Raw genomic sequence first — 25,534 nt, forward strand, 5'->3', positions numbered from 1 at the left:
CCTTTGCCTTCTGTTGGCCCCTGCTTCCTTCTGGCTGCTGAGGGTTCAGTGCCAGCGTGTGGAACTCCTTGATGAGATAAGCTGGATCCTGCCCTCTGACCTGACCGTTCGGGGGACAAATCATGTATCCTGCTGCCTCGCCGGGTGGCGGGGGCTGCTGGTGGAAGAAATTCAGTTCTTTTTTTGGTTGCTGTTGGGGCCAAAACATCTTGCGCCTCTGGTATGGCCGAGAAGCGTGGGTCTTAGACATTAGCCGTCACTGAGTTAGAGCTGGTGGGAGTGCTGCCCGTTTGCTCAGCACTGCGTCTGCCCGACAAGCTCTGTAAAGACACAGGATAGCAGAGTGACCCACTGTCCCCAGGCAGTCTCCTCCCAGGCCGGACCTTTGCCAGCCCCGCCTCGTCCAACCTCACACCATGCACCCCTGCACGCAGACCCAGGGGAGACCTCAAGAACAAATCCGTGGACTTGCTGAATCTCCTTAAATAAGGAAATCATGTAAGTTATGGTAACCTCCATGATATAAACACACAATACATTACTTCGCAGAGAGCCAAGCTGAGGAGTTTGCTCTCCCGGCAAATCAAGGGCTCCCTTTTGTCAAAGAGTAAAGGACACAGTCGGTCTGTGTCCCCTCCCCCTTGGCGGCAAGGAGGCTCGAAAGTGAATCAGGGGGAGTCGTAGGGTCGTGGGCCTTGCCATGCTTTTTGGCTCTCGTCCCCAGAGTCTTACCAGGCCTTATTCTTGTTCTAAGATTTTGCAAGAAGAGAGAATTAGGGGTCCCCAGAAAAAGAAAGATGAGATACAACTTTCTGGACATAACAAAGGTCATTTTAGGCCCGGGCCATCCTGGATTCTGGGCCTGACCTGCACTTGCCCAAAGCACATTTCTTGCAGAACCTCCTGGGATATGTTGAAACTGCAGAAGAATAGAGCCCAGTAGTTAAGGATTTTAAGGGAAAAAAGAATGGAAGAACAAACAGCTACCATCAGGCCAGGAGATAGCCTAATGGTATCGGGGACAATCAATCGGTGATAAAACTCCCAGGGCTTGTTCAAAAGTAAAAGATTGGCCCAACACACTCTTGAGTCATCACTGCAGGATCTAACCCCGTGAGCACGCAGATTCCGGACCAACTGGACCCAGAGAACTGATGGTGTCACCCTGGCTGGCCCTGTGCCTTCCATCACCTAGGACCCGGACTCTGTCCCTTAAGATGGCTTTGCCCCAAGTCCGCACTGCGTCCCCCATTGCCCAAACCCCGCCATGAATATGCACGCGCCCTTAGCGTAAACCTTCCCCAGTTCTGTTGTTTGAGGAGACACTGCTTCGGGAAATATCCCCGGTGTTCTTTGCTTGTTCCAAGTACCACCTTCCTTGTCCTATTCTTGGGCTTGGTTGGTCACGCCCTTTGGCTCGCGACGCCAGCAAGAGGCGAACCCAGTTTTGGGTAACCGTTTTACAGGCAATTTACAGCGGTGCATGCGAGAGATGGTCTTTAGGGCCATACATTCTCCGCCTTTCCTGGTGGGAGCTTGCGGGCCCGGAAGGAGGGGTCGCAGCTGAAGACACAGCCGTGCCGCAGAGAGGCCCCAGGGAAGTGAGCGTGGAGAAATACCCACTCCTGGGACTGCGTGGCGGGATGGGGCAGCAGGATCTGATCAAGTTAGGAGCACAGATTCGTCTTTGGTAAGATAGAGATCATAAATGGTGGCACACAGGATAGGAGGAGACAGGAGGGACAGGAGGACGTGCCAGCGGGGAGACGCATGGGCAGGGGAAAGATGGCTGGTCATGCTCGGGGATCAGCGAGGCCACCCCCGGAGAGAGGGCTTCCTTCCTTCCCTCCCTCTCATCGGCTGCGAAAGCACCCGAGTGGGACCCTGCCGGCCCCCACTCCCAACTAGACCTTGCAGGGTCCAGGCCGGCAACCCAGAGGAAGAAGAGGCCCCAAGGGTAGGTAAAGGGTGGGACGCAGGGGGGACCGTGACCGAGGACAGGAGGAGGCCCACCGGAGGCGAGGGCTCCCTCGCCTGGAGGAGGTGCCATCTGGACCGAGGGACAGCGGACAGGGAACGGACGGAGTTGTTCTACATCGTCCCTGGGCCTCTGCCTGCATCCCTGATCACCTCCAGGGGATCCTCGTTGGATGGACACTGTTGCTTGTCTCCTTCCCAGCATGAGACAGAGTGGGGGTGTGGCTGACCCGAGGACGAGTCACAAAACCCAGACCCGTGTGCCTGCCCAGGCCACAGACAGGACAAGCTCAGAAGGGTGGCCTGAGCTCGTCTCCGACCCTGCCACCCTCAAAATGGACTCTCCTGGAGCCTCTGCCCACCATCGACCGTCCGCCCAGTCCTAGAGCAGCCGGGACTCGAGAGGGACCCGACAGAGTGACCTCATCCCACCATCCCTTGCGCTGGGTCCATGGAGACAGTGCCCCCTCTGTTGAAGGCACCCTCAAGTTGTGACGAGGTTACCTACATCACAGGTCAGCCCCTGAGTGACATGCAGGAGAAGAAAAGGCATTACCCAGAATCGTCAGGCGATGGTTCCCAAACTGTGCGCCGGGGCAGCCTGGGGAGCCTCCGCAAACTTGCAGGGGCACTTGTGGCTTATTTAAGATTTCTCAGGGGTACACAGAGACACCTGAGGGACACCACACAACCTCTGTTACTGAGCTGTTTGGACCTCACAGCAACAAGTAATCGATGGAACTCTCCGGTATTTCTTTTGGTCAGGGGTGAAGGGGCTGCTTGGCAGGAGGATTGCCTTGAGCTGAAGGCAACCGAGACCCTGCGGGCTCAGGAGAAACTTTGCCCCTCCCTTAACTCCATACAAGAATCTGAGCTGGGGGTCTTTCCAGAACAAGGGTTCTCAGCAGGGATACATTTTATCTATATGGCGGGGCAACCATCTAATCAGCAAACAGCTGCCCTTCTTGCTCTTCTTGTCGCCCCGTGAAGGGCGTCCCTCCAGAGTCCCAGACCCCCGGCCCTTCCTCCTCCGTTCAGGCTGACATGTGTGCCTCCCGCCGCCTGACCGTCCGGAACATCCATGTTTGTGTGGATCCCATACGCACGCTGTTAAATTAGATTTTCTCCCGTTAAACTGCCTCGGGGCAATGTGATTCTCAGTCCAGCTTCAAGGACATTGAAGGGCAAGAGTTCTTGCTCCCTGACACCCTGTGCCCTCCCCTCCGCCCGTGGCACCTGCAGCCTGCGTCCGTCCCCCGGCTAGGGTGGGGCTGCCCAGCAGCGGGCTTTCCCCCATTTCCTGCGACGGCTCCCTCGTCCCCAGGCCTCCCGGGTTTGTAAGAACACCGTAGGAGAGAGGTCTGTACAGATCTGTTCCAGCCCGTGCGTCAAGCCCCAGAGTCTGATCCCGGTTCCGCATCTCTCCAAATGGCCCTGGGTGTCCATGCCCCCCTCACCGGGAGCCCACCCCAGGCCCCCTCTGGTCAGGCTGTGGTGCTGAGCACTCTGGTTTTCAGCCTACGTCTGTCTTCTCTTTACATACTTCTTTTTTTTTTTTAAGATTTTATTTATTTATGTATTGAGAGAGAGAGGACGAGCAGGGGAGGGGCAGAGGGAGAGGGAGAGAGAGAATCTTGAGCAGACTCCATGCTGAGCACAGAGCCTGACATGGGGCTCGATCTCACGACCCTGAGATCATGACCTGAGCCAAAACCAAGAGTCAGACGCTCAACTGACTGAGTCACCCAGGAGCCCTTTCTTAACTTAATAACTTAATAACTTCTTGTTATTACTGGGTGTTCAAGACAATGAAAACGTTTCAAGATACCAGATACTGTCGAACCTTCTTATTTCTTTATAGATATATAAATTTCTGCAACATTTGAACTATTTCAAATATTTATCTGCCCCTTTGTTATCAGACAAAAATGCAAAATGCAAACTGGGAAGGTCACGCTCAGTCCTCACCTGACTTGACCCCCAACAGCTTCGTGACTGATCACCCCCTCCATGGGGCACAATTTCTCTTGGGTTTCCACACCCCTCACCCCAGAGGAGTCCCGCTGGGGCCTCCGGCACAGTCCTACAGCCTGGGAGGCTCAAACAACAGGAATCTCTTCTCTTACAGTCTGAAGGCTGGAAGTCTGAGACCCAGGTGTGGACAGGACTGGTGTCTCCTGTGGCCTCTCTCCGTGGTCTCTCTCCACGGCACGCAGACAGCCGCCGCGTCCTGTGTCCTCACGTGGTCATCTTCTGTACACGCACCCCTGGCGTCTCTGTGTCTCTGCACTTCCTCTTCCTCCCCGGGGGTTCAGCCAAGGGCCGAGCTCTGCCCGCAGAGGGGAGAACACGGCATCCATTTCTAATTTGTCCCCCTTGGACCTGGCATCTTGCTGCGCCTTTAAGGTTATTCTAAAATTGGCACGATTGGGCCCAGTCTGTACGACCACTCAGACCTGTGGGGATAGTTTGCTTCCTTTCACGCTAATCAAGAAATTTTGTTTCTCTTGAAAGCAGAATACAAGGACAAAACTCGGGTTCACCGGGAACTCGTCAGTTTCCAGGAAACAGGCAGGAAGGCGTTATTACTCACAGATGCGCGTCTAAACTTCCGCTCGGTCCTTGGCTGAACCCCGGGGCTCGGTGTGAGCGGCGGGGAGGAGCCGAACCTCCGGCTGTGCTGGGAAGCCTGCCGGAATTGCTCCTGTGTCGTGGCTGACCCTGCGGCCGCTGGCACGACCCGGGAACCCCCACCGCGCCCTGAGATAGCTTCCCCAAATAATGCCAGGTTTGCTGGCAATGGCCAGAAGCGGGGAGAGGCGAGGAAGGACCAGCCCTGCCGACACCTGGATCTCAGAGCTCCAGCCTCCAGAGCTGGGAGACGAGAAGTTTCTACTATTCAAGGCACCGAGCGCAGGGCACTTTGTTTCGGTGGCCCTGGGATGCGAACACTCCGTGGTTTACGCTCATCTGTTCCCTGCAAATGCCTGTTTGCTGGGAGGACCTGGCCTCAGTGTCTCTCTCGAAGTAACACTTCGAAGGCGCCGTGTTACACTACATAGTGCCACGGGGCCTGCCAAATGCTAGCAGGTGCCCTGTCCTTCCAGCGCGCCACTGAGGGGGCCCGGTGCCACTGAAGCCACGAGCAAGAAGGCACCCGAAGCCCCGAGACCAGGCTTGGGGGCTCGAAGTCTGACACCAGTTCCGCCATGTGGGTTTTCTTCCGAGTAACTCAGTTCTTTCACAACCTACCCCAAAATAGCATCTGATGCCACAGGCGAAGGGCTGGGTCCAGCAGATTGCTCCGCGCACACCGCACCCCCACCGGCCCCCCGCAGATGCCAGCCACAGGTGTCAACTGCTTCGGACCCACTGGCTACAGATCGGAGGTTCCAACCACCGCCACCTGGGGTTCCAATAATTTGCTAGAGTGGCTCACGGAACTCAGAGAACTTACTAGATCACCGGTTTATTACAAAAGAATGTGACTCAGGACGAGCCAGATGGAAGAGATGCCCAGGGCGAGGTCCGGGGGTGGGGGGGAAGGGGGCGGAGCTTCTGTGCCCTCCAGGGACCACGCTCCCCACAGTCCCCCGTGTTCACCAGCCTGGAAGTGCTTGCTCCAAACCTTCTCCTTTTGGGTTTTATGGTGGTTTCATTGCACAGACAGAACTGCTTCAACCTCCAGCCCCTCTCCCTCCCTGGAGGTCGGGGGCGGGACCGAGAGTTTCAACAATAATCACAGGCCAGCCCTACCCTAGGATGCTTTCCAAAGTCACCTTATTAACATAACACAAGACAATGCTCTCTCCATTTGGGAAATCCCAAGGGTTTTAGCAGCTCTGCACCAGGAACAGGATGAAGATAAAATTATATATATATATATATTTTTCTGATATTTGTATATATTGCAAAATGATCACTGCAATAAATGTAGTTAACGTCTGTCTCGATACATTGTGACATTTTTCTTCTGATAAGGACTTTCAATATCTACTTTCTGTGGGGTGCCTGGGTGGCTGAGATGGTTAAGCGTCGGCCTTCTGCTCAGGTCACGATCCCAGCATCCTGGATTCGAGCCTCCGCATCCGGCTCCCTGTTTGGCGGGGAGCCTGCTTCTCCCTCTCCCTCTAATGTTCCCCAGCTTGTGCTCTCTGGCCCTCCCTGTCAAATAAATAAATAAAATCTTTAAAAAAACACTACTTTCTAAGCAACTTCCAAATACGCAATACAGCGTATTAACTACATTACTGTAATACATAGCCGGGTGATGAGAGTTAATGTATCTTGTTATAATTCACAACATCACGGGGGCGCAAAGCTCCCACCCCACCCCCAGACGCGTGTGCACCACGGATGCTGAGCGAGGCGTCCCAGAAGCCACCCCTTTGTGGCCACAGGGCCTTTGGTCTGCTTCAGGATGGGGGGCTGCCCCGTGCCTCCAGGCCAGCCACCTCCTCTAGAACGCACCTTGGGCGTGCAGGCCTGGCTGGGGGCCAGCACCAACCCAGGCCTTCCCAAATCTCCCGTGGGGCACCTTCAGAAACTTGTCTTTCTGCCTCCTGCCTTCTGGCATAAGCCATGTTTCCCGGGAAATCCTTTGAAAAAGCACGAACTGTAGCAGAACTGTTGCAGAAAGACATGGTGACGCAGCCCTCCCTGCACGGCTGCCGGGGGGTCCCCCTCTTACCTCCGTGCCTCCTCAACGCACACCGGGAGAGTCACCCCGTCCTTCTCCGCTTCCCTCTTATATGCTGTGTGGCTCACTCCCCATGAGCAGCACTAGCAGAAACGAAACCAGATATCCCAGCCACAGAAATGAAACAGAAACAGCAACACCCTCCCCCCCCACCGCCGCCCCGTCTGTGACTCATACAGGGGTCCTCAGCCTCCAGCTGGGGCAGGATTGTCCGGGAGGGCTGGGGCACACATGGTGGGGGTGGGGAGGGCTGCTGCCTGGGGCCAGGGTGGGGCCGGAGAATCTGCATCGCAGAGGACGAGTTCTGGGGGAGGCTGGTGTGGGCCCCATTTGGAGATCCAATGACTCAGAGCAGCACGGTCCTATAGGACATTCCGTGATGATGGGAATGTTCTGTTCTTTGCTGTCCACTACAGAGGGGTGCCCACGTGGCTCCCAAGCATCCGGAACGAGGCTAGTGAGCCCGAGCACCTGACCGTCTTGCTTGGTGTCATTCTGATTAACCCAGCGGGTTAATCCCCCCCACCCGGGTGCCTCCCACACGCCCGCAGCTCTGTGATCTGAACGCTCTGAGAAGTCCTGCAGCAGCAAGCCTGAACCACACCTGACCATTGCCATCCTCTTCCCGTGCAGACCCAAAGGGGGAAGTCCGCAGCTTGCCGCAATGACCCGTTCGTTCGGTGCACACCCTCACGCTCCTGGTGGGTCCCTGCCCTGGGAGAGCTCTCTGCCGGGACAGGAAGAGGACAGAGGCCAGACTGCAAGGGGCTCCCAGCTGGTCCTCGGTCATGTCCCCTGCGAAAGTGCAGGCATGCGCCCAGGGGTCCTGCAGGTCCCCTGTTCTGTGCCCGAGTAGAGGTGAGTCAGGTATGCCTGTCACCAGAGCACAGCTGTTGGGGACCCCAGGATGCCAGCACTGCACAAGGAAGAGGAAGCAGACCTCAGGCTGATCTTCCCCAAAATCAAAACTAACATTGTATATAAAGCATGAAAAAAAAACCAAACCCAAGCACTTCTATGTTCCTTCATTTTACTTACTGCCCTTGTGGGCACGTTTTCCTTTAAAGAAGGAATTTAAAGGTTTAAAAGATGTTTTTAGAATCCTGGCCTTGAGGGGCGCCTGGGTGGCTCATTTGGTTAAGCATCTGCCTTCGGCTCAGGTCATGATCCCAGGGTCCTGGGATCCAGTCCCGCATCAGGTGCCCTGCTTGCAGGGAGCCCGCTTCTCCCTCTTCTCCCTGCTCATGCCCTCTCTCACTATCTCTTTCTCTCTCAAATAAATGAAATCTTAAAAAAAAAAAAAAAGAACCCTGGCCTTGAGAGGTCTTGGGGAGACAGTCTTCGAGATCTGTGCCCTGCAGGGTCTGATGCTGAGCACTGTTACTCCAGAGCCCCGGGGCGGGGAGCTGAGCAGCTCATCTGCAGCGTGATGCTTTTCTGTTTCAGCACCGATGTCTTTTCTAGCAGTCCCGGGGCGTGTCTACAGCTCCAGGAAAGGCACCTGAAGGCCCTGGACGAGCCGGACAGAGAGGCTCTATGTTAGGTGGGGGCAGCAAGAGCAGCTGGGGACCTCCGTCTGCTGTCCAAAGAGCTTCCCCTCCTGCGTGCTCCCCATCCCAGTGGCCTCTCCAGGAGGGAGCAGGGGTGCCCACACATTCAAACTGCCAGGATGGGGTCCTTGCGGCTGGCGGCTGGTGACATGAGCAGCCGAGGGGGGAGCACGCTCAGCAGCACCGCTGCCCTGCTGCTCTCTGCTCAGCTCCAGGGGGCTGGGGCTGGAGGTGCGGGTGGGGGTGGTGAGAGGATAAGGATGCACCGCCCACCTGGCCTGCTGAGCCTCTGTGGGATGGCAGCCAGTGTGTTCAAAGGGTCCCGGCGCCCGGGAGCCAGCGTGCACCCACCCTCCGACGGCCCTTTCCTTCCAAGTTGGCATTCTCGGCTGTGCAAGTAAGACCGTGGAAACTGCTTGGATTGATGAGCTGGAGGGAGCTGTGGAGCCCGAGGACCAGCAGGGGTTTGAGGGATGTGTGTTCCAGTGGGATGCAGTAGCAGGGGGCACTGTGAGGTTAGAGCCCACTGCCTCCTCACTCTCCAGTGGGTTAACAATGGTGCCCGCACCCCAGGATGGGCGCGAGGAGTAGTGGAGGGTCCGCAGCAGGTGCGCTGGGCACAGGGGACGTCATGTCGGCTCTCAAGCATGGTGCTGTCCCTAGGGGACTGGCCCTAGGCCGGGCAGTGTGAGCTGGGTGGGACAGAGTCCTTTAAGGGGCTGCAGCATCCCAGCCGGTGACACCCTTTTCTTGGTCAGGAACAAGCTCTGTTCTCAGTTTTGTGGTGTTCAAAGTCCAAGGCATCTTGGTAATGGAAACGCTGAGGTAAGTGGGAGTGGGGGGTGGGGGGGAAGCCCCCACTTCAGGGAGGCAGAGGCTTGAGGCCCTGGTGTCCTCCCTGGAAGGGGCAGCTACTTCCAGCCTCCCCAGCTGCCATCCTTGAACCTGCCATAGGGAGGGGCAGGGTCTGCACTCCTCCCAGGAGAGCTCACCCCTGCTCTGCCCTGGGGATGGGGGCTCAGCTTGCCCTGATGGGGGCTGGACCAACAGGATGCTCAGAGCTGGTTCCCCACCTCCATGTCATTGGCAGCTTTTTTTTTTTTTTTTTTTTTTTTTTACTAGACTCTATTTTACTGCAGTTGTGGGTTCAAAGCAAAATTGAGAGGAAGTTACAGACATTTCCCATTTCCTGCTGGCCCTGCACATGCACAGCCTCCCCCATGATGGACATGCCCACCAGAGAGGTACCTTTGTCCCAGGAGACAAACCTGCACTGATGCATCATCACCCAGAGTCCACGGTTCATGTCAAGTTCACGCTCGGTGATGTGCATTCTGAGGGTCTGGGCAGGTGCATGAGGACACGCATCCACCTTACAGTATATACGGGTCCTCTGAGCTCCAGCTGGGCCCCCCACTCCCTCAGTCCCCGCTGCCCCCGCCTCACTGACCACCCTCACACCCTCCAAATGCCTCGTCCCCACGCCTCCTAGTTGGTCCAGACCCCAGAACCCCTGACCCCTCCCGCAGAGGGGGCCAGAGGGGCTTCCCAGTAAGGGGAGGACACAGCGAGGCGGCTGGTGGGGGACACAGGGCTCTGCGGGGAAGGAGCAGTCCCCAGCGCAGAGCAGAGGATGGCGTGGGCACAGCCATCCCACTGCTGGCATTGCCCCCCGGCTGTGAACTCGCCCATGCAGGCTGGGAAGCGGATGCTTTCAGGAACGTTCCACAAGAGCTGCCGAAAGAAAACGCGGTGGCAGGGCCTACAAGACCCACAGCAGTGACCCAGGCCTGAAATCTCAAATGTGCTAATGTTGTGGAAGCCATTCTGCTGACAGCCATACTATTTAATGGAATAAAATGAAAGTTTGGGGAGAGAACACAAGCCTGATGAAGGGAATATGGCCAAGGTCGCCACTGGGGAGGACGTTTTCAGGAAGCTGTTGGGCAGGCGGTCAGCTCGGCAGCCGAGCGTCGGCAGATGGCACCGTGAGAACAGACTCGGGGCCCACCTGGATGCTGGCGCCCAGAGGCTGGGACAGGTCCACACTCGGGGCCCTGTGGGCAGCAAACGGGACACGGACGTTCCGGGGCCCGTGCCCCAGGTGGGGATGTACCCGTGAGGGCCACCACAGGTGCCAGTGGAGGCTGAGGGGTTCCAGCGCTATCTCAGGGCGGGGGAGCCTCACATCCCGGGACAGGATTCTGGGACGTGCTTGGCCAGGAGGCCCTGAGGCCTCATGCCTGGCAGTGAACTAAGATCAATGGGGCTGTGAAAATGCAGTCATTCAGGCCAGAGTATAAAGATACTCCCTCCCCCTTTCTTTAGTACAGAAATGTCTATGGGCGCCAGAGCTTAGAACCCAAAGGGAACCGTAAGCATGTCCCTGGGGCGGTCATACCAAACCCCACAGATGGGCGGCTTAAACAGTGACATTTGCTCTCCCTCAGTCTAGAGGCCAGAAGTCCAAGGTGTTCCGGCCTGTGCACCCTCCACGGGTTCTGGGGAGGCATCTGCTCCAGGCCTCTCCCCAGGCTTGTAGGGGTTTGCTGGTGTCCCTGGGACTTCCTGGCTTGTGGAAGCATCACCCGGACCTTTGCCTCCATGCTCTTTGTCCACGTCCCCCTTCGCATAAGGACACGATCACCCTGGCTCGTGGTCCACCCTACTCCTCCTAACATGCTACACCCACAATTTCCTCTATTTCCAAATACGGTCACATTCTGAGATTCCAGGGGTTAGGATCTCAACTTAGGAATTTTGCAGGGACATAGTTTAGTCCATAGTGGGGCCTGAGCCACAGTCCTAGCCAGTGTTTTGCAGACTCCCCAGCCGTAGGTCCGGTCCTACGGCAGTTCCGCAGCCCAACAAGCAGGGCTTGCTCCTCCCAACCTCTCTTTCCAGGCCACATCCCTTCCTTCCCTCACCATTCCCATCCATTCTAGTCTTCCTGCTCACGAATGCCTTCACTTAGAGACATTCTGGCATAAACGTACTGTGTGCCGAGACTGGATACAACCAGCAAATACCGCTTGCTTGAAGACAAACCTCAAAAAGTCATCAAATGTTGACTGTTGGCAAAGATTCTTGGGCCAGGCCACACCGCATGGGTCTACACATCACACGTTTATTAAGGCCATGTGCAACGTTAGCTCGGTTGTTTCGGTATGCAGCCTTCTATCTGTACCTCTGCAGGCCAGCCAGAGTACCTGTTCCTCGCACTATCAGAGTGGTTGATCTGTGTGAAGAAAAGAAAAGAATTGTATTTATCCACTCATCGATTCAACAAATATTTAACGTGCCGGTTACGAGCAAAGTCTATATATAAAGAGAATCACTGCCTAGAACGGAATTTGCTCTAACCTACTCTGGGCACTTGATTTTTTTTTCTTAATAATATTTGAACCAGGTGTTAATGAAGCTCTAGAACTTTCCGCAATGACACAGATGTTCTATCATCCACGCTGACCAATACAGTAGCCACCAGCCACGTCGGATTCGTGAGGACTTAAAATGTTGGCCAGTGTGACTGATGAACTGAATTTTAAATTCTATTTTATTTAGATAAATGTAAACGTAAATGCAAATTTGGCTAGAAGCCGCCATATTGGACGGCATAGCTCAAATGTTTAATTTTTAATTCTCTGGATGTAGGGCTGTATTTTTTTTTTTTTTTTCCCAGGGAAACTGTAGAGTCCCTTGCTCAGCAAATGTGTGTTCATACTGACTGGGCTTAAGTCCTTCACATCTTTGATTCTGTCTTTCTTTCTTTTTTTTTTTTTTTAAAGATTTTATTTATTTATTTGAGAGAGAGAGAATGAGAGAGAGCACATGAGAGGGGGGAGGGTCAGAGGGAGAAGCAGACTCCCTGCCAAGCAGGGAGGCCGATGCGGGACTCGATCCCGGGACTCCAGGATCATGACCTGAGCCGAAGGCAGTCGCCCAACCAACTGAGCCACCCAGGCGCCCCATCTTTGATTCTTTCACAGATAACAGAGCACCTTAACCTGATACGTAAGAAGGATAATTTGCATTGTTATGGAACTGTGGAATTCTAATTTTACATTCCTTTTTATATAACAGCTTTACTAAGATGTAATTCACTTACTATGAAATTTACCCATTTAAAGCATGCAATTCAGGGGTCTCTACTGTATTCACGGAGATACGCCACCATCACCATGATTTTAGAACATTCTCATCACCTGAACAAGCAGGCACTCCCCACTGTCCGCAGCCCTAGGCAGCCACTCATCTACTTTCTGTCTGTATGGATTTTGCCTATTCTGGAAATTTCATACAAATGGAATCATACCAATATGTGTGTTTTTTGTGTTTGGTTTTCTTCACTTAGCATATTTTGAAGGTTCACCGGTATTGTAGCTTGGATTGGCATGTCACCTCTTTATGTGGCTGCATAATATTCCAGTGAATGGCTATACCATATTTTATTATACATTTTCAATCCATTAATCAGACATTTGGCTTGTTTTCCATTTTTTTGGCTATTATGGATAATACTGCTATGCACATTCATGTACAAGTGTTTGGGTGGACATATGTTTTCATTCTCTCAGGTAGATATTTATAAGTAGGCTCACTGGGTTATCTGGTAACTGTTTATCTAACTTTTTGAGGACTTGCCAGAACGTTTCCCAAAGCAGCTGTATATCACATTTCCTCCAGCAGTGTATGAGGGTTCTAATTTCTCCACATCCTCGTCCACACTTCTTATTACATCTTGTGTATTACAGCCATCCCAGTGAGTGTGAGGTGGTATCTCACTGGGGTTTTTATTTGCAGTTTCCTAATGGCTAATGATGAGCATCTTTTCATATGCTTATTGGCCATCTATATGTCTTTGAAAAGCTGCCTAGTCAGATCCTTTGTCCATTTTAAAACTGGGTTGTCTTTTTATTATTGAGCTGTAAGAGTTCTTTATATATTCTGGATACAAGTCCTTCATCTGCACATATTTTCTCCCATTCTGTGGGTTACCTTTTCACTTTGTGGACGGTACTTGTGCTTTCTTCTGTTGTTTGTGCTTTTCGTGTCATATCAAAGAAACCGCTGTCTAACCCAAGGTCACGTTTTCTTCTGAGAGTTTAGTAGTTCTAGCTTTTACATCTAGTTATTTGACTGAATTTTTGTATATGGTGTGAGGTAAGGGTCCCAATTTGTTCTTCAGCATGTGGATATCCAGTTGTCTCAGTGACACTCAGTGACACTTGTTGAAAACATGACTCACTCCCCAAAGGCCCCACATGGAAAAGCTCTGTGATGTGTGGAGGAGAGCAGAGTGCAGCGGTAATGGGTTCGCTGGTGTATGGAGCATACGCAGCATGGAAATAAGAGTAGGAGGGGACTGGCTGGGCTGCAAATCAGGGGTCTTAGCTCTGGTTCCAGATCGCCAGGGACCAGGATGGAGACCATGCTGGAGGTGATGCTAATGATGACCCCATGCTGCGTACACCAAGCGGGGCAGGCTGACCACCCACAGTTCAGCGTGAAGACACGGAAGCTCAGGCATATGACATCATAGTCCTCAGGTCACAAAGCTCAGGGCGACGGTGTCCAGGTCCAAACCCAGGTTATGCTGCTTCAGACTTCTATCCTCCTTTATTTCTTAGTTTGTGAGTCTCGGATTCCTCCCCCTTTATAAAGCTGGAATCAGCCTTAAAGTCTCTTACATTTTATTTTTATTATTTTTTTTAGAAACTTTATTTTCCATCAACCTTATTTCCATTTTGTTTGCCTTTGTGGAAGAGCAGCTTCAGACCACTCAGTGGTTGCTCCTACCCATTCAGTGGCCCAAGCAGTGGGAGCCTGCAGACCAGTCTTCGGTGGCTGGCTGAGTCTTGAGGAGGGAGCTGCTGACTAGGCACAGAGCGTACCCGCGCGTCTTCGACAAGTCTGTGATTTCAGGCTGAGTAGCAGTGAACTCAGTCCGGAGTTGGAGCAGTCCACTCTGAAACCCCTCCTGGGTCGCGGTCTTTTTGGCAGCGGCCTGCTCGTCTACTGCAACCTCGTCAGGATCTCTGTGGAAGCAGAGATCAGGCCCGACCTCCCGTGCGTGTACCCAGGAAATGGTGCCAGGCGTGAGCGGAACTTCCCGGGCCAGCATCCCTCACATCGAACCCCCCGAGTGGGCTCCGTTGTTGCCACAAGGCATGGCGATGTCCACGTCGTGCCGGGGGTAGTCTCTGCTCCACAGAGCGATGGTGGGAAGGTGAACGTAAGGCACCTCTGTGACAGGCCGGTGGTCAGCCCTGCGATCAGTAACCACCAGAGTCTGGGCTCCCGGAAGGCTGCCTGGATCTGGTTAGTTAGTGAGGGTTCCGGGGGGAGGCGGACGGCAATAGCACGCTGCAGCCCAGCTCACTAGCCAGGATTCATGGATGACAGGACACTGACAGCAGCCAGGTTTCCAATGACAACACTAACATGAGCTGCCAACGGAAGCTTCTCTCGGGTTCCCCTCGGATTCGTGATGTGGATGCCTTCACTTTTCCTTCTGTAGATGTACTGCTCCATCTGCAAGTCAGTGTTGGTGCCACGCAAGTGGGTTCCTGCTGCAAGGAATTTGAGGACATCCTCCTCCTTCACTTGCAGGACATCAGGGGCTCCGGTCATGGGGACAGTTTCCCTTTAAGTTAGGACGGGAATGCGGAACAACGCCACATGGACCCCTCCCTGGGTAGTGTGGAAAAAAACAAGTCTCCTACATTTTACAATTCAGTTCAGTGGGTGAGTGGGGCTGGTGAAGGCTTCTGAACGTGGGAATGACCTGTGGGCTGTGCTTGGGAAGCCAGCTCTGGGAACAGCAGCGGGATGGAGGTGATAGTGGCCGGCGACCAGCCAGGGCCTGGGAGGCCCGCCCCACACAGCCCCACACCGCCCCTGGGGAAGTCCACACAGCAAGTCTGCATACCCAAAACAGGAAGGCATAATGATTCCTCCATTAGTACTTGACTCGAGCTTTGGGTGAGATCGCCCTGAGGCCTGGCCCCCAACTCAGGCCTCACCAGCATCTGAGCAAACCCCTTTTTGTGCCCCCAAGCCACTAATAGCTCCCACCAAAACCACTCACTGCACTCAGGTTAACGCTGAGTAAAAGGGATTCAAGCTTCACTCCAGGCCTTTCTGATACCATGGACACACTCAGTGATGAGGGCAGCACTTCCTACAGGGCCTGGCCTGCACTCTGGCCAGGTCCCTGACCCATGGCAGGTGGGGAGAGGCCGAGGGAGCTGGGCAGGGCGGGTGGGGGAGTGAAGGGAGGAGGGCACAGGGTAACACAGCTAGAGAAGGAGCAGAGTGTCTGGAAGGTGATGTCAGGGGGAAGCTGGGATGTGCACATGGGATTGGGACCCCATCAGTGCAATCAGTCCAAACCTTCCTGTGCATCAGAATCACCAGCCAGGCCCCACCCTGCGAGTCTAGCTCAGGTGGCCTGCAAAGTTGCTCCGGGTTCCAGGACTCTGCTCAGGTCCCTGCTGGGCCCTGCATGCTATTCTCATTTAATCCTCAGGGACCCTTATGTGATAGGTACGGTCTTTATTCCTTCCTCACGAGAGATGATTCTGAGGCACAGAGAGGTTGAGTAACTTTCTGAGAACACACGGCTGAGTGGATAAAGCCTGGAGATCCTTAAGATGCCAGACTGCTACCGATCATACACGGGTGGAGGAGAGGTGATGCTATGTTACTAGGCAGGTCAGCCTGACCGAGGCCACGGGTCGGTGGGGTGTGTCTCACGTCAGAGACGCTGGGCCCTGAGGAGCTGCCTAGCTTTTATCTTATTGTCCAGAGCAGCAAACTACTTGACCTCTGTGGGCCTCCGTCTGCTGTTCTGTCTGGCAAATGTGACACTGGGCGCCAAGCACCCTCCCCCAGCTGCGCCTGGCTTACCACACTAGGCGGTGTGGCCCAGACGGTGCCACCACGCAGAGCCCAGGGAATGCCTCTCATGAGGACAAGTCCCTGAGATCTTGACTGTACACTGGGTGTCTAGACCCAATCATTAGTTCCAAGAAGTCTATGCTAGGGCACTGGGTCCTAGCCTGAAGTTGGAAGCAGCCTCTCGCACGGCCTAGAGACATCCAATCTCTGCCTCCTTTGAGTTTCTGGTTCCTGGAAGGGACACCCTTCTCCTGGGAAGAGTCGGTGACTCCACTCCATGGCCGTGCTGCTAATCCTTCCTCTCTGGAAGCTGTCCTGTCTCCTAAAGAGCCGTGTCTCCCAAAGAGGCTGTGTGACCGTCCCCAGAGGTGCCAGCTTGTGACTCCAACAACACTTGCCAGTGCTCAGTTGGAATTTTCACAGGCGACCAAGTTAATTCATTAGAATTTGATTCTCTAGCTCTTTACTAATCTTCCATAAAGAGGACATGATGGCGGGCGCTTATAATCGATCGTGCACTGAGCTAGGGCAACAACGCGAGCTGTCTGTCCGGTGTGTGTTTGGCGCTCGAGCGTACAGGCTGGGTTAGCCCCATTACCCAGCACTGTTACCAGCCTCTGAACAGAGGCAAGGGACCGAGAGGCTTGCCACAGCCTGTGTTGGCTGCCCCATGACAGAAAGGCGGGACCAATAGCCCATTAATCATCTACTTCTGGGCGCCTGGGTGGCTCAGTCAGTTGACCCTCTGTCTTCAGCTCGGGTCATGGTCCCAGGGTCCTGGGGATGGGTCCCGCATCAGGCTCCCTCCTCGGCGGGGAGTCTGCTTCTCCCTCTGCCCCTTCCCCTTGCTTGTGCTCTCTCTCTCTCTCAAATAAATAGGTAAAATCTTTAGGAAAAAAAAAGAATCTTCTACTTTCAAAGAGATTTGGAAAGTGTGAACTTCAGTCAAGTGCCTCTTCCTGATGTAATGGGCAAGGTCTACAAGGCCGTTATGATGATTTTACTTACAATGACGTGTCAGGCACCTACCATGATTCGCCCAGGACTCAGGAATGCAGAGTCTCAGGCACATTACCGTGAGAGAAGCAAGGGCTCAAACCCGGGCAGCTGGCTCTGCGAGGCCCTGTGCGGCACGCATTTTGCACAGGAATGTCTTGGAGGCAGGGAGCCATCAGCGACCTACAACCTTTCAAATCACAGGGCGTCCTCTACTAACCACTTATGGGAAGTGACATTTAAAAAGCACTCACATTTTCTCTCTGAATGTCTGCAGGAAGCTCAAAGCCTTTTGCTGTGATAAATACCCAGCTCGACCTGAACCGAATGTTCCTGATTTGTTTACTTCCAAGTGCTTCTATGACCTTCTTGGCATCCTCCTTCAGCCTGCGGGGAGAGGGGGAGGGCGTGTAAATGTCGCAGGCAGAGACTACGGTGTGTCACACTGTGGATGTCCTAGGAAAGAGGCTTCTAGAACAACCCACCTCCTCCTGGGGCATACAGCGGGACGGTGGCAAATTTCTAGTTAATCATGTGATGACATCAGGGACTCTTTAAGCTTCAGTTTGGGGCACAGAGTTTTAATTCTCAATTCTCAAATCCCTTGTGTCTTGGGATCCAATCACATCCTCATGTTCAGCCAACATAATTTTGGGTCTTTGCTGCCCCTCCTGTTCACTGACCACAAAAGGAGGCAGACAGAAGTTGCTGAAAGATGAAAGGACAGGTCAAAATGGTCCCTTTCATTTTCAGAAAGGTCAGTATCAAAAAAGAAAACAAAAATCTAAAACAACGCTACCATTGTAAAAGTGGGCAACTTATAGTAAGCAAAGGAAGGAGGGCAGAAAGGAAAAGAAAAAAAAAAAAGAGCTCAGATATTCCTGAGTTAAATCGGAATTTTTCCAAGTGTGTATCAGATAACTTCTGTCTGGTAAGATGCTCTATTAAAAACAGGATCTGAGGTCAAATAAATTTGGGGAAGGCCATGTTCACGAGCCACCTTGAAACTCACAGGGCACAGAAGTACTCTGAGATCCTTGGAAGTTTGGCCATGAACACACACGTGTTTACTCAGAACAGCAAACTTCCGAGCAACACAGGAGCCAAACCAACTTCTCCCTCAGGAAGTTGTATGTGTGTGTGTTTCCTTTTCATTCGATTGCCATTCTTATAGAGAATTCTTCTCAATTTCCTTTCCTATTTCTTTAAGTCCCACCCTGGGTTTAGCTTTTCTGTCCTAATTATGGTCTGTAGCGGTTCTATCTTGCTACCTGAGAATGTTCCTTAGCTTCTAGGACTTATGTACTCTGCTGGCTACTCAGGTTTTTTTTTTAGAAACACAGTCTGCTTTGTCATGGGCTCCCATTCCTTCTCCTTAGGAAAGCATCTTGCTCCTTAGATTTGCATTCTTTCCTAGAGGATGCTCCTCAGGGGCCCTGACAGGCCTGGTGCTCTCCGCCAACCAGCTTCCCCCGTCCCCCCACTGTGACAAATCGGTCCACACTCACCTACTCGCACCGTCATCTTGGGTCACCATGAAGAGCAGGGACTTTGGAGGTGCGCTCTGAATAAAGTTCGTCATCGGTCCAGAGTTATCTGTTGGGTCAATGCAAACCGGTTTTAGGGTCTTCCTTGTTCACTTGCCCGGGACACTGTCCCCCCTCTGCGCTTGGCTGCCGTGTCCTCTCTGAATCCTCTAATGCCTGGAGCTCATCTCCACTAGTGAGTGGCCGCTGGGCTCCACGGTGGGACCAGCAGAGGTGAGGGGCATGAGCAGCTCATGGAGATCCTATGAATCTAACTCGAGGCCAGAGACAATGTGGCAAGCACAGGTGTGGCGTTCTCTGCGATGACCACCACAGAGTGGTCCCGGGGCACTAACGTGCAGAATGGGCATGAGAAATCAGACTTGCAGACCAGACTGCGCATGGCAAGTCTTTGCTAAGAGACGAATCTGTGCCTCACGGCAACAAAAGGAAGGCTAATCTCAAACCCCATTATTTCCCACTGGGGCATTTATTGCACAGTTCCCATCAAGTGCGTCCAGACATTTATTACTGTTCTCTTTATAAAGCCTTGTTTTAAATAATTCTCACTGCTCAATAAAAATAGAAGGGGCTCCTATATCCTGACTGACCTCTGTGCTCAAGCCCAGTGCCCAGACTGGAGAGACCATGGAAGGAGAATGTGTACTGTCTGTCCCGGGGACGTGTGCGTTGAGCGCAGGGGGGCGACATGAACAGGACAGGAACAACGATGATGTTCAGGGCTGCATGCTGATCACATTATTTTACATATATTTGATTTAAAAAATGTTTTCTCTTATTATCTGATGAAGGAACACAAATAAAAGGCCCAGGACAAGTGTGACCAGAGAAGACATTTTCTAGATAACGCCTTCAAACTCGATCATACGACCTCAATTAGAGACAAGGAGGGCTTGTGTAAGACTGTTCTAGAATACTCCTATGAGCTTCTGGCAACTTTTTTAGTAGACAAAATAAGAATGTTTGACACTTTTGTTTATTTTCATGCTTCTAATTCATGAGAAGAGTTTTCTTACCACCTTCAAACATATCAAAATACTGTGTTGCTATTGCTTTCCCAGTCATATCTGAAAATAAAAGAAATAGTTTTTAAAAGAACGTTCACTGGACTCGGGGTCCATCTGTGGCACCGAGCTGCTCAAACGGCACACTCCTGTGTCCAGGAAGCCGGCTGATCAGCTGCTCTAGAACTTCCTTCCCACGGCTTCCAGCTAGTTGGACCCCCCACTCTTTCCTGCTGCCCCTGCCTCTCCTACGGGAACCCCAGAGTGTCCCCCTCAGCCTCCTCTGCTTCGTACTTTAGGTTTTCCAGCGGGATTCTCAGAGTGGGTGTGTTTTGTCTCTGTCCCACAGCCCCAAGGTCAGGGGACTGCGTGCTCTGACCCCTCTGACAGGTCCCGTGGTGGGGCCCCCAGTGGCAACTGTGACAGCGTGTCTTCCCCAGGCCTAAGAGGAAGCCAAGCTTTGCTCCCCCGAGGCCCTAGTTGGCTTTTCTCACAAAGGTGGGGTGACCTCTGCAGGGTCACCAGGAATCCAACGGTGACTCCAGGATGGTCTGTGCCCCCACAGCCTGCTTATCTGATTTGACCCCTGCCTTCTGCTGGTTCTTTTTTGGTTTTTTAAAAGCCTATTTATATTTGACTTTTTTTTTTTTTTAAGTTCATTTGTTTTTAGTAATCTCTATACCCAACATGGGGCTCGAACTCAGGACCCTGAGATTAAGAGTCCTATGTTCCTCTGAGCCAGCCAGGAGCCTCGGACTCTTTTTTTTGTTTTTCCAGGAACCACAATCTGTAAAGTGAGGTATTATAAAAATAATCAAATAATTTTAAAATGCTTTAAAAAATAAGCCTAGACTAGATCATTTGCAAAAATCCTCAAAAACCCAAGGTATCTTTGAAAATCCAATCATGGAACTTTTAGAGAAGTTTGAAAGAGGACATTTAATAACTCACAGTTGACAATGGCAATATTTATCCCTCTTCCAACATTTCTAGTCTTTTCTCCCATGAGCCTGGAATGAAAATAAGAGTCAGTCAAAGAATCCCTTTCTCACAAAGCAATGAGTAGGGCTCCCCGTTCCATAAGCTCTTCCCTTGGCAGAACCACTGCCCCAACCATTGGCACTTACCATTTCCTTGAAGATACGCACGGGCCTTGGCTCAGCTCCCTTGAGAATCACCCCCATCCTCGCTCCGCACATACCCACCCCCAAGGTTCTATAGACTCAGTCCCTCGGGGAACCTGGAAACTGCCCTTAATCCTACAATCTAGACAAATGGCCAGGGAGAGGAAAATCTAGGATTTGTTGAGCACAGGCTCTTTATAAACATTTTCTCACTGAATCCTCAACTACCTCCTGAGCATTCATTTTTCCACCTTACAGATAGGAAGTCGTAAGAGGTGGATCAGCTGGGCACAGATCTGACCCAAGTCTGCTCCCCACGTATACACCCTCTTTCCTCGTACTGATGGAGGCCTTGCTGGACTCTTGGTGATCCTTTAATCCAGCCACAAAATGTAACCCAGCTTAGCTCCTCAAATAAATACTTTCTATTACTTCACTTAATTTCCATTTTTAAATTGGAGAATAGGATCAACTTCAAATGAATTGTGCCCTAAAACCAGTATGAAGACTGACTTTCCTGGAGATGGTATTTATTACTGAAGATCCTAGAATTCTGTGTGTGCGTGCACCCTCTGTCAAGTTTTTCTTTTTTTTAAGATTTTATTTATTTATTTGATAGAGGGAGAACGAGAGAGAGATCTTAAGCAGGGGGAGGAGGGAGAAGCAGACTCCCTGCTGAGCAGGGAGCCTGATCCCAGGACCCTGAGATCATGACCTGAGCTGAAGACAGACGCTTAACGACTGACCCACCCAGGCACCCTCCCTCTGTCAAGTTTTAGAGTCAGTGATATGCTGGCATCACAAATAGAATTTGAAAGTTTTCCTCCTTTTCCCATGCTTGGGAGTAGTGAATACAGCACTATAATATTCTGCTCTTGACACATTTATCTAAATTCCCCTGGGGGCTTTCTAGTCTAAGTCCTTCTCAGAAGGGTAGCTTTTTGACAGTTTTAGAGAATATTCTATAATACCTTGAAAGAGAAAAAGAAACTTCCATTTATGATAATGGAAAGTGGGGGTAATCTGAACCTAACTTCTCATAGAGGAAAATTTAAAAATGGGATTTAAAGAGTATCTATTTGACTATATTGGAGACCTAACAAGGAAATAAAGAGCTCTGAAGCCAGGATGTGGGGGGACACTTAAGTTTCAAGTGGGTGAGCCCAGCAAGTAAAGCTACTTTGCCTCAGAAGCATTTGCTAATTCCAGAAAAAGTATCAAAGGAGATGAGTAGCACTTTTGACAACCACGTGAGGTGAGGCTTGGGGGACAAAAGTTGGAAGACAGGGCCCACCAAAGAGAAGGCCATGTTACATCCTCCAATCTTATTTGGGTTGGGGTCAAAAATGGTTGAATCTTAAAAATAAGAATGAACCAGAAATAGATCAGAACTTGAATAACCGCAGCCAAATTTTAAGTCAACCGGGTGGGTCCCCCAAAATCTCAGTCCTTAACATTTATTCAGATCATTCTATTCTGCTCATGATTCCAAGTTCCTGGTATAAGCAAGCAAAAATCCTCAGAAAAAGAAGATACCATCTAATACCTCAATTAAAAAAAAATGCAGAGGGTGCCTTGGTGGTTCAGTCAGTTGAGCGTCTGCCTTTGGCTCAGGTCATGATCCCAGGGTCTTGGGCTCAAGCCCCGCATGGGGCTCCCTGCTCAGTGAGGAGTCTGCTTCTCCCTCTGCCCCTTCCCCCACTCATGCTCTCTCTCTCGCAAATAAATAAAATCTTCTTTAAAAAAAAAACCCACAATTTCCCAAATACATGCTCTATCATGCTATCAAATGTCACCTGGCACATAAGAAAAGATGCCGACATAAACAAGTACCAGTGAAACCAGCAGAAAATAACAGATAATAGTGACAGACTCATAAGGGCTCCAAGCAGATTATCCAAAGGATTTCAAAATAACTATACTTAATATGCTAATGAAGACAATAAATAAAAGCAAAACATTTCAAGCTGGAAACTATGAAAAAATGAAGATTAGAAGAAGTACAAAATGAAGCTCTAAATCTAAATTAATGTAACAACTACAATCAGTAGTTAATGGAGGGGTTTCACAGCAGATCAGGCACCGTAGAAGATCTGGTGAGCAACAGTTCAGAGGAAAACAGCTCTGCCTACAATGAAAGAAAGATACAAAGATGGAAAATACAAAACAGACTGAAAGCTATAGAGCATATAATAATAAGATCTGACATATGTTTGTCAGGGGTCTCAGATGATCAATCAGGAGAAGGTAAATGGGGCAGAAGATGCAATGATAGAGAATTTGTTCAATGTGATGAAGGACTTTGATTCATACATATTTAAGAATCACAATGAACCCCAAAGAAGATAAAGCAATAACAACAGACACAGCAGGGTACAAGTGCTGAAAACCAAAGGCAAGGGAAAAATCTTAAAGATAATCGGAGAGGGGAAAAAGGCAGTTACTTGTTACTTTCATCACCTCAGCAATTCAATTGTTAGCTGACTCTCAAAAGAAACAATGGAAGCCAGAAGACAATGGAACAGTATCTGAATGGGTTGAAACACAACCTGGAAAAATATCTTTCAGCAATGATGATGAAATAAAGGTATTTCAGAGAAACGAAAACTGAGACAATTCACCACCGGTGAAGCAGATAATACAGAGGCTTTTGTTCTGTATCTTTTGCTGTAATAAATCTTATCTGTAAATATTAGCTGTTCCTGAGTCTTACAAGTCCCTCTTGGATGGAGATCATGGAAGTTGACGATAGTTGTGCAATCCCCCAAAATAATATCCAACTGAAATACATGCACGTATGCACCAACAGACATGTGATCATATTACACATTTGATTTATGTGTGGACTTATTTCAGCTTATTTTCAATTCTAGAGTTTCTTTGTGTTTTTTTGGATTTTATTTAATTTTTGAATATGCAATACATCACATGATTCAAAAATCACCATTATGTGGACAGAATAAAATCATACCCAAAGAAATCTTCTCTATACCCTCCACTTTATTCTCCTCATCCCCTGTTCCCATGTCCATTAATTTATTTTAGTTTCTGGTTTATCCTTCTGGGGTTTGTTTTTACATCAAAAATAAGCAAATTGCGTATGCATAATTAATATACATTCATGTATATGTTTTTTATATATGTATATATACATGTATGAGTACACTTACATATGAGTATATTCAAGTATATGTCTGTATTCCTTATTATATTCTTTTACAACAAACTGGTAAATGCGTTGCTCTGAGTTCTGTGAACCATTCTAGCAAATAACCAAACCTAAGGAGGGGGACATGGGAACTCTGACTTACAGGCAGTCAGTCAGAAGTATACTGACAATCTGGGACTTGTGATTGCCATCTGAAGTCAGAAGGGGGCGGGGAATGTCTTGTGAGACTAAGCCCTTAACCTGTAGGGTCTGAGGCCATCTTCAAGTAGATATATCAGAATTGAATTGAATTGTAGATTCCCACCCCGCCCCCAAGCTGGTGGTGTTGCAGATAATTGCTTGATGTGGGGAAAAATTACCACACATTTGATGACCAGAGTACAAATGCACTCACAGTACAGCAGTTTTCCTTTATGTACCCCAAAATAATGTGGCTCACTCAAGAAGAAACAGGTAACTTGAGTAGCTCTGTATTTATCAAAGAAAGTGAAATTTGTAGTTAAAAAATCTTCTCATAAAGAAAACTCTAGGCCAGAAGGCTTCACTGGGGAATTGCACCAAACCCTTAAATAAATAATACCAATTCTTTACAAACTCTCCCAGACTATTGAAGAGAATACTCACCAACACATTCCACCCTGATACCAAAACCAGAGGAAAAAAAAAAAACAAAAGAAAACCACAGACCAGTATCTCTCATGAACACGGATACAAAAATTCTTAACAAAATTTTAGCAAACTGAATGCAACAATATATAAAAAGGATACTATACCACAAGCAAGTGGGATTTAGCTCAAAAATGCAAGGTTGATTTAACATTCAAAAATGTAATTCACCATATTTGCAGACTAAAAAAGACAAACCATATAATCACCTCAAGAGATGTAGAAAAAACATCTGACAAAATCCAATACCCATCACTGATTAAAAACTCTCAGAAACCTTGAAATAGAAGGAACTTCTTCAACCTGATAAAGGGCTTCTGTGAAAAATCCCTAGTTAACATCATACTTAATGGTGAATGATGGAATGCTCTCTCTCCAAGACAAGGAAAAAGGCAATGATGTCTACTCTCATCATTTCCATTCAGCATTATAATGGAGGTTCTATCCAGTGCAATCAGGCAAGAAAAAGAAAGCAAAGGCATGCAGATTAGAAAGTGGTAAAACTGCCTTTTATTGGGGGGGGGGGGTTAGCTGACCATTACCATCTATGTAGAAAATCCAATGTAAAAGCAAAACTACTAGAACTAATAAGTGAGCTTAGCAAGGTTGTGGGATATAAGATCATTATACAAAGATCAATTCTGGGACACCTGGGTGGCTCAGATGGTTAAGCGTCTGCCTTCGGCTCAGGTCATGATCCCAGGGTCCTGGGATCGAGCCCCACATCGGGCTCCTTGCTCAGCAAGGAGCCTGCTTCTCCCTCTGCCTGCCTCTGTCTCTCTCTCTCTCTGATAAATAAATAAAATCTTAAAAAAAAATCAATTCTATTTGTATATACTAGCAATGAACAGTTGGAAATTAAAATTTTTAAAAATATACTACAGCATCAAAGATGAAATA

The 25,534-nt window shown here is 50.2% G+C and overlaps 2 protein-coding genes across 3 annotated transcripts in view; both read right to left on the reverse strand.

Annotated features, from left to right (window-relative positions):
• Window positions 1-6,824, reverse strand: part of MX2 (MX dynamin like GTPase 2) — a 31,535-nt gene extending 24,711 nt beyond the window's left edge. The window contains exons 1-2 of one of the 2 annotated variants that reach the window (XM_064578684.1): window positions 6,668-6,824; window positions 2-320 (exon numbers count right to left, since the gene is read on the reverse strand). In XM_064578684.1, coding sequence (XP_064434754.1) covers window positions 2-250 — 249 coding nt within the window. In that variant the 5' untranslated portion in view covers window positions 251-320; window positions 6,668-6,824. The remainder of the gene's footprint in view (window position 1; window positions 321-6,667) is intronic. The other variant, XM_045902424.3, reaches the window with a different exon arrangement.
• Window positions 6,825-10,968: 4,144 nt separating this feature from the next.
• Window positions 10,969-25,534, reverse strand: part of FAM3B (FAM3 metabolism regulating signaling molecule B) — a 58,260-nt gene continuing 43,694 nt past the window's right edge. The window contains exons 4-8 of the mRNA XM_064574963.1: window positions 20,627-20,685; window positions 19,688-19,738; window positions 18,633-18,720; window positions 17,379-17,511; window positions 10,969-11,464 (exon numbers count right to left, since the gene is read on the reverse strand). Coding sequence (XP_064431033.1) covers window positions 11,375-11,464; window positions 17,379-17,511; window positions 18,633-18,720; window positions 19,688-19,738; window positions 20,627-20,685 — 421 coding nt within the window. The 3' untranslated portion in view covers window positions 10,969-11,374. The remainder of the gene's footprint in view (window positions 11,465-17,378; window positions 17,512-18,632; window positions 18,721-19,687; window positions 19,739-20,626; window positions 20,686-25,534) is intronic.

Source organism: Mirounga angustirostris, unplaced genomic scaffold (assembly GCF_029215605.1).
Source record: "Mirounga angustirostris isolate CCGP_5_RB_7025 unplaced genomic scaffold, mMirAng1.0.hap1 SCAF_1, whole genome shotgun sequence".
Lineage (NCBI taxonomy): Eukaryota > Metazoa > Chordata > Mammalia > Carnivora > Phocidae > Mirounga > Mirounga angustirostris.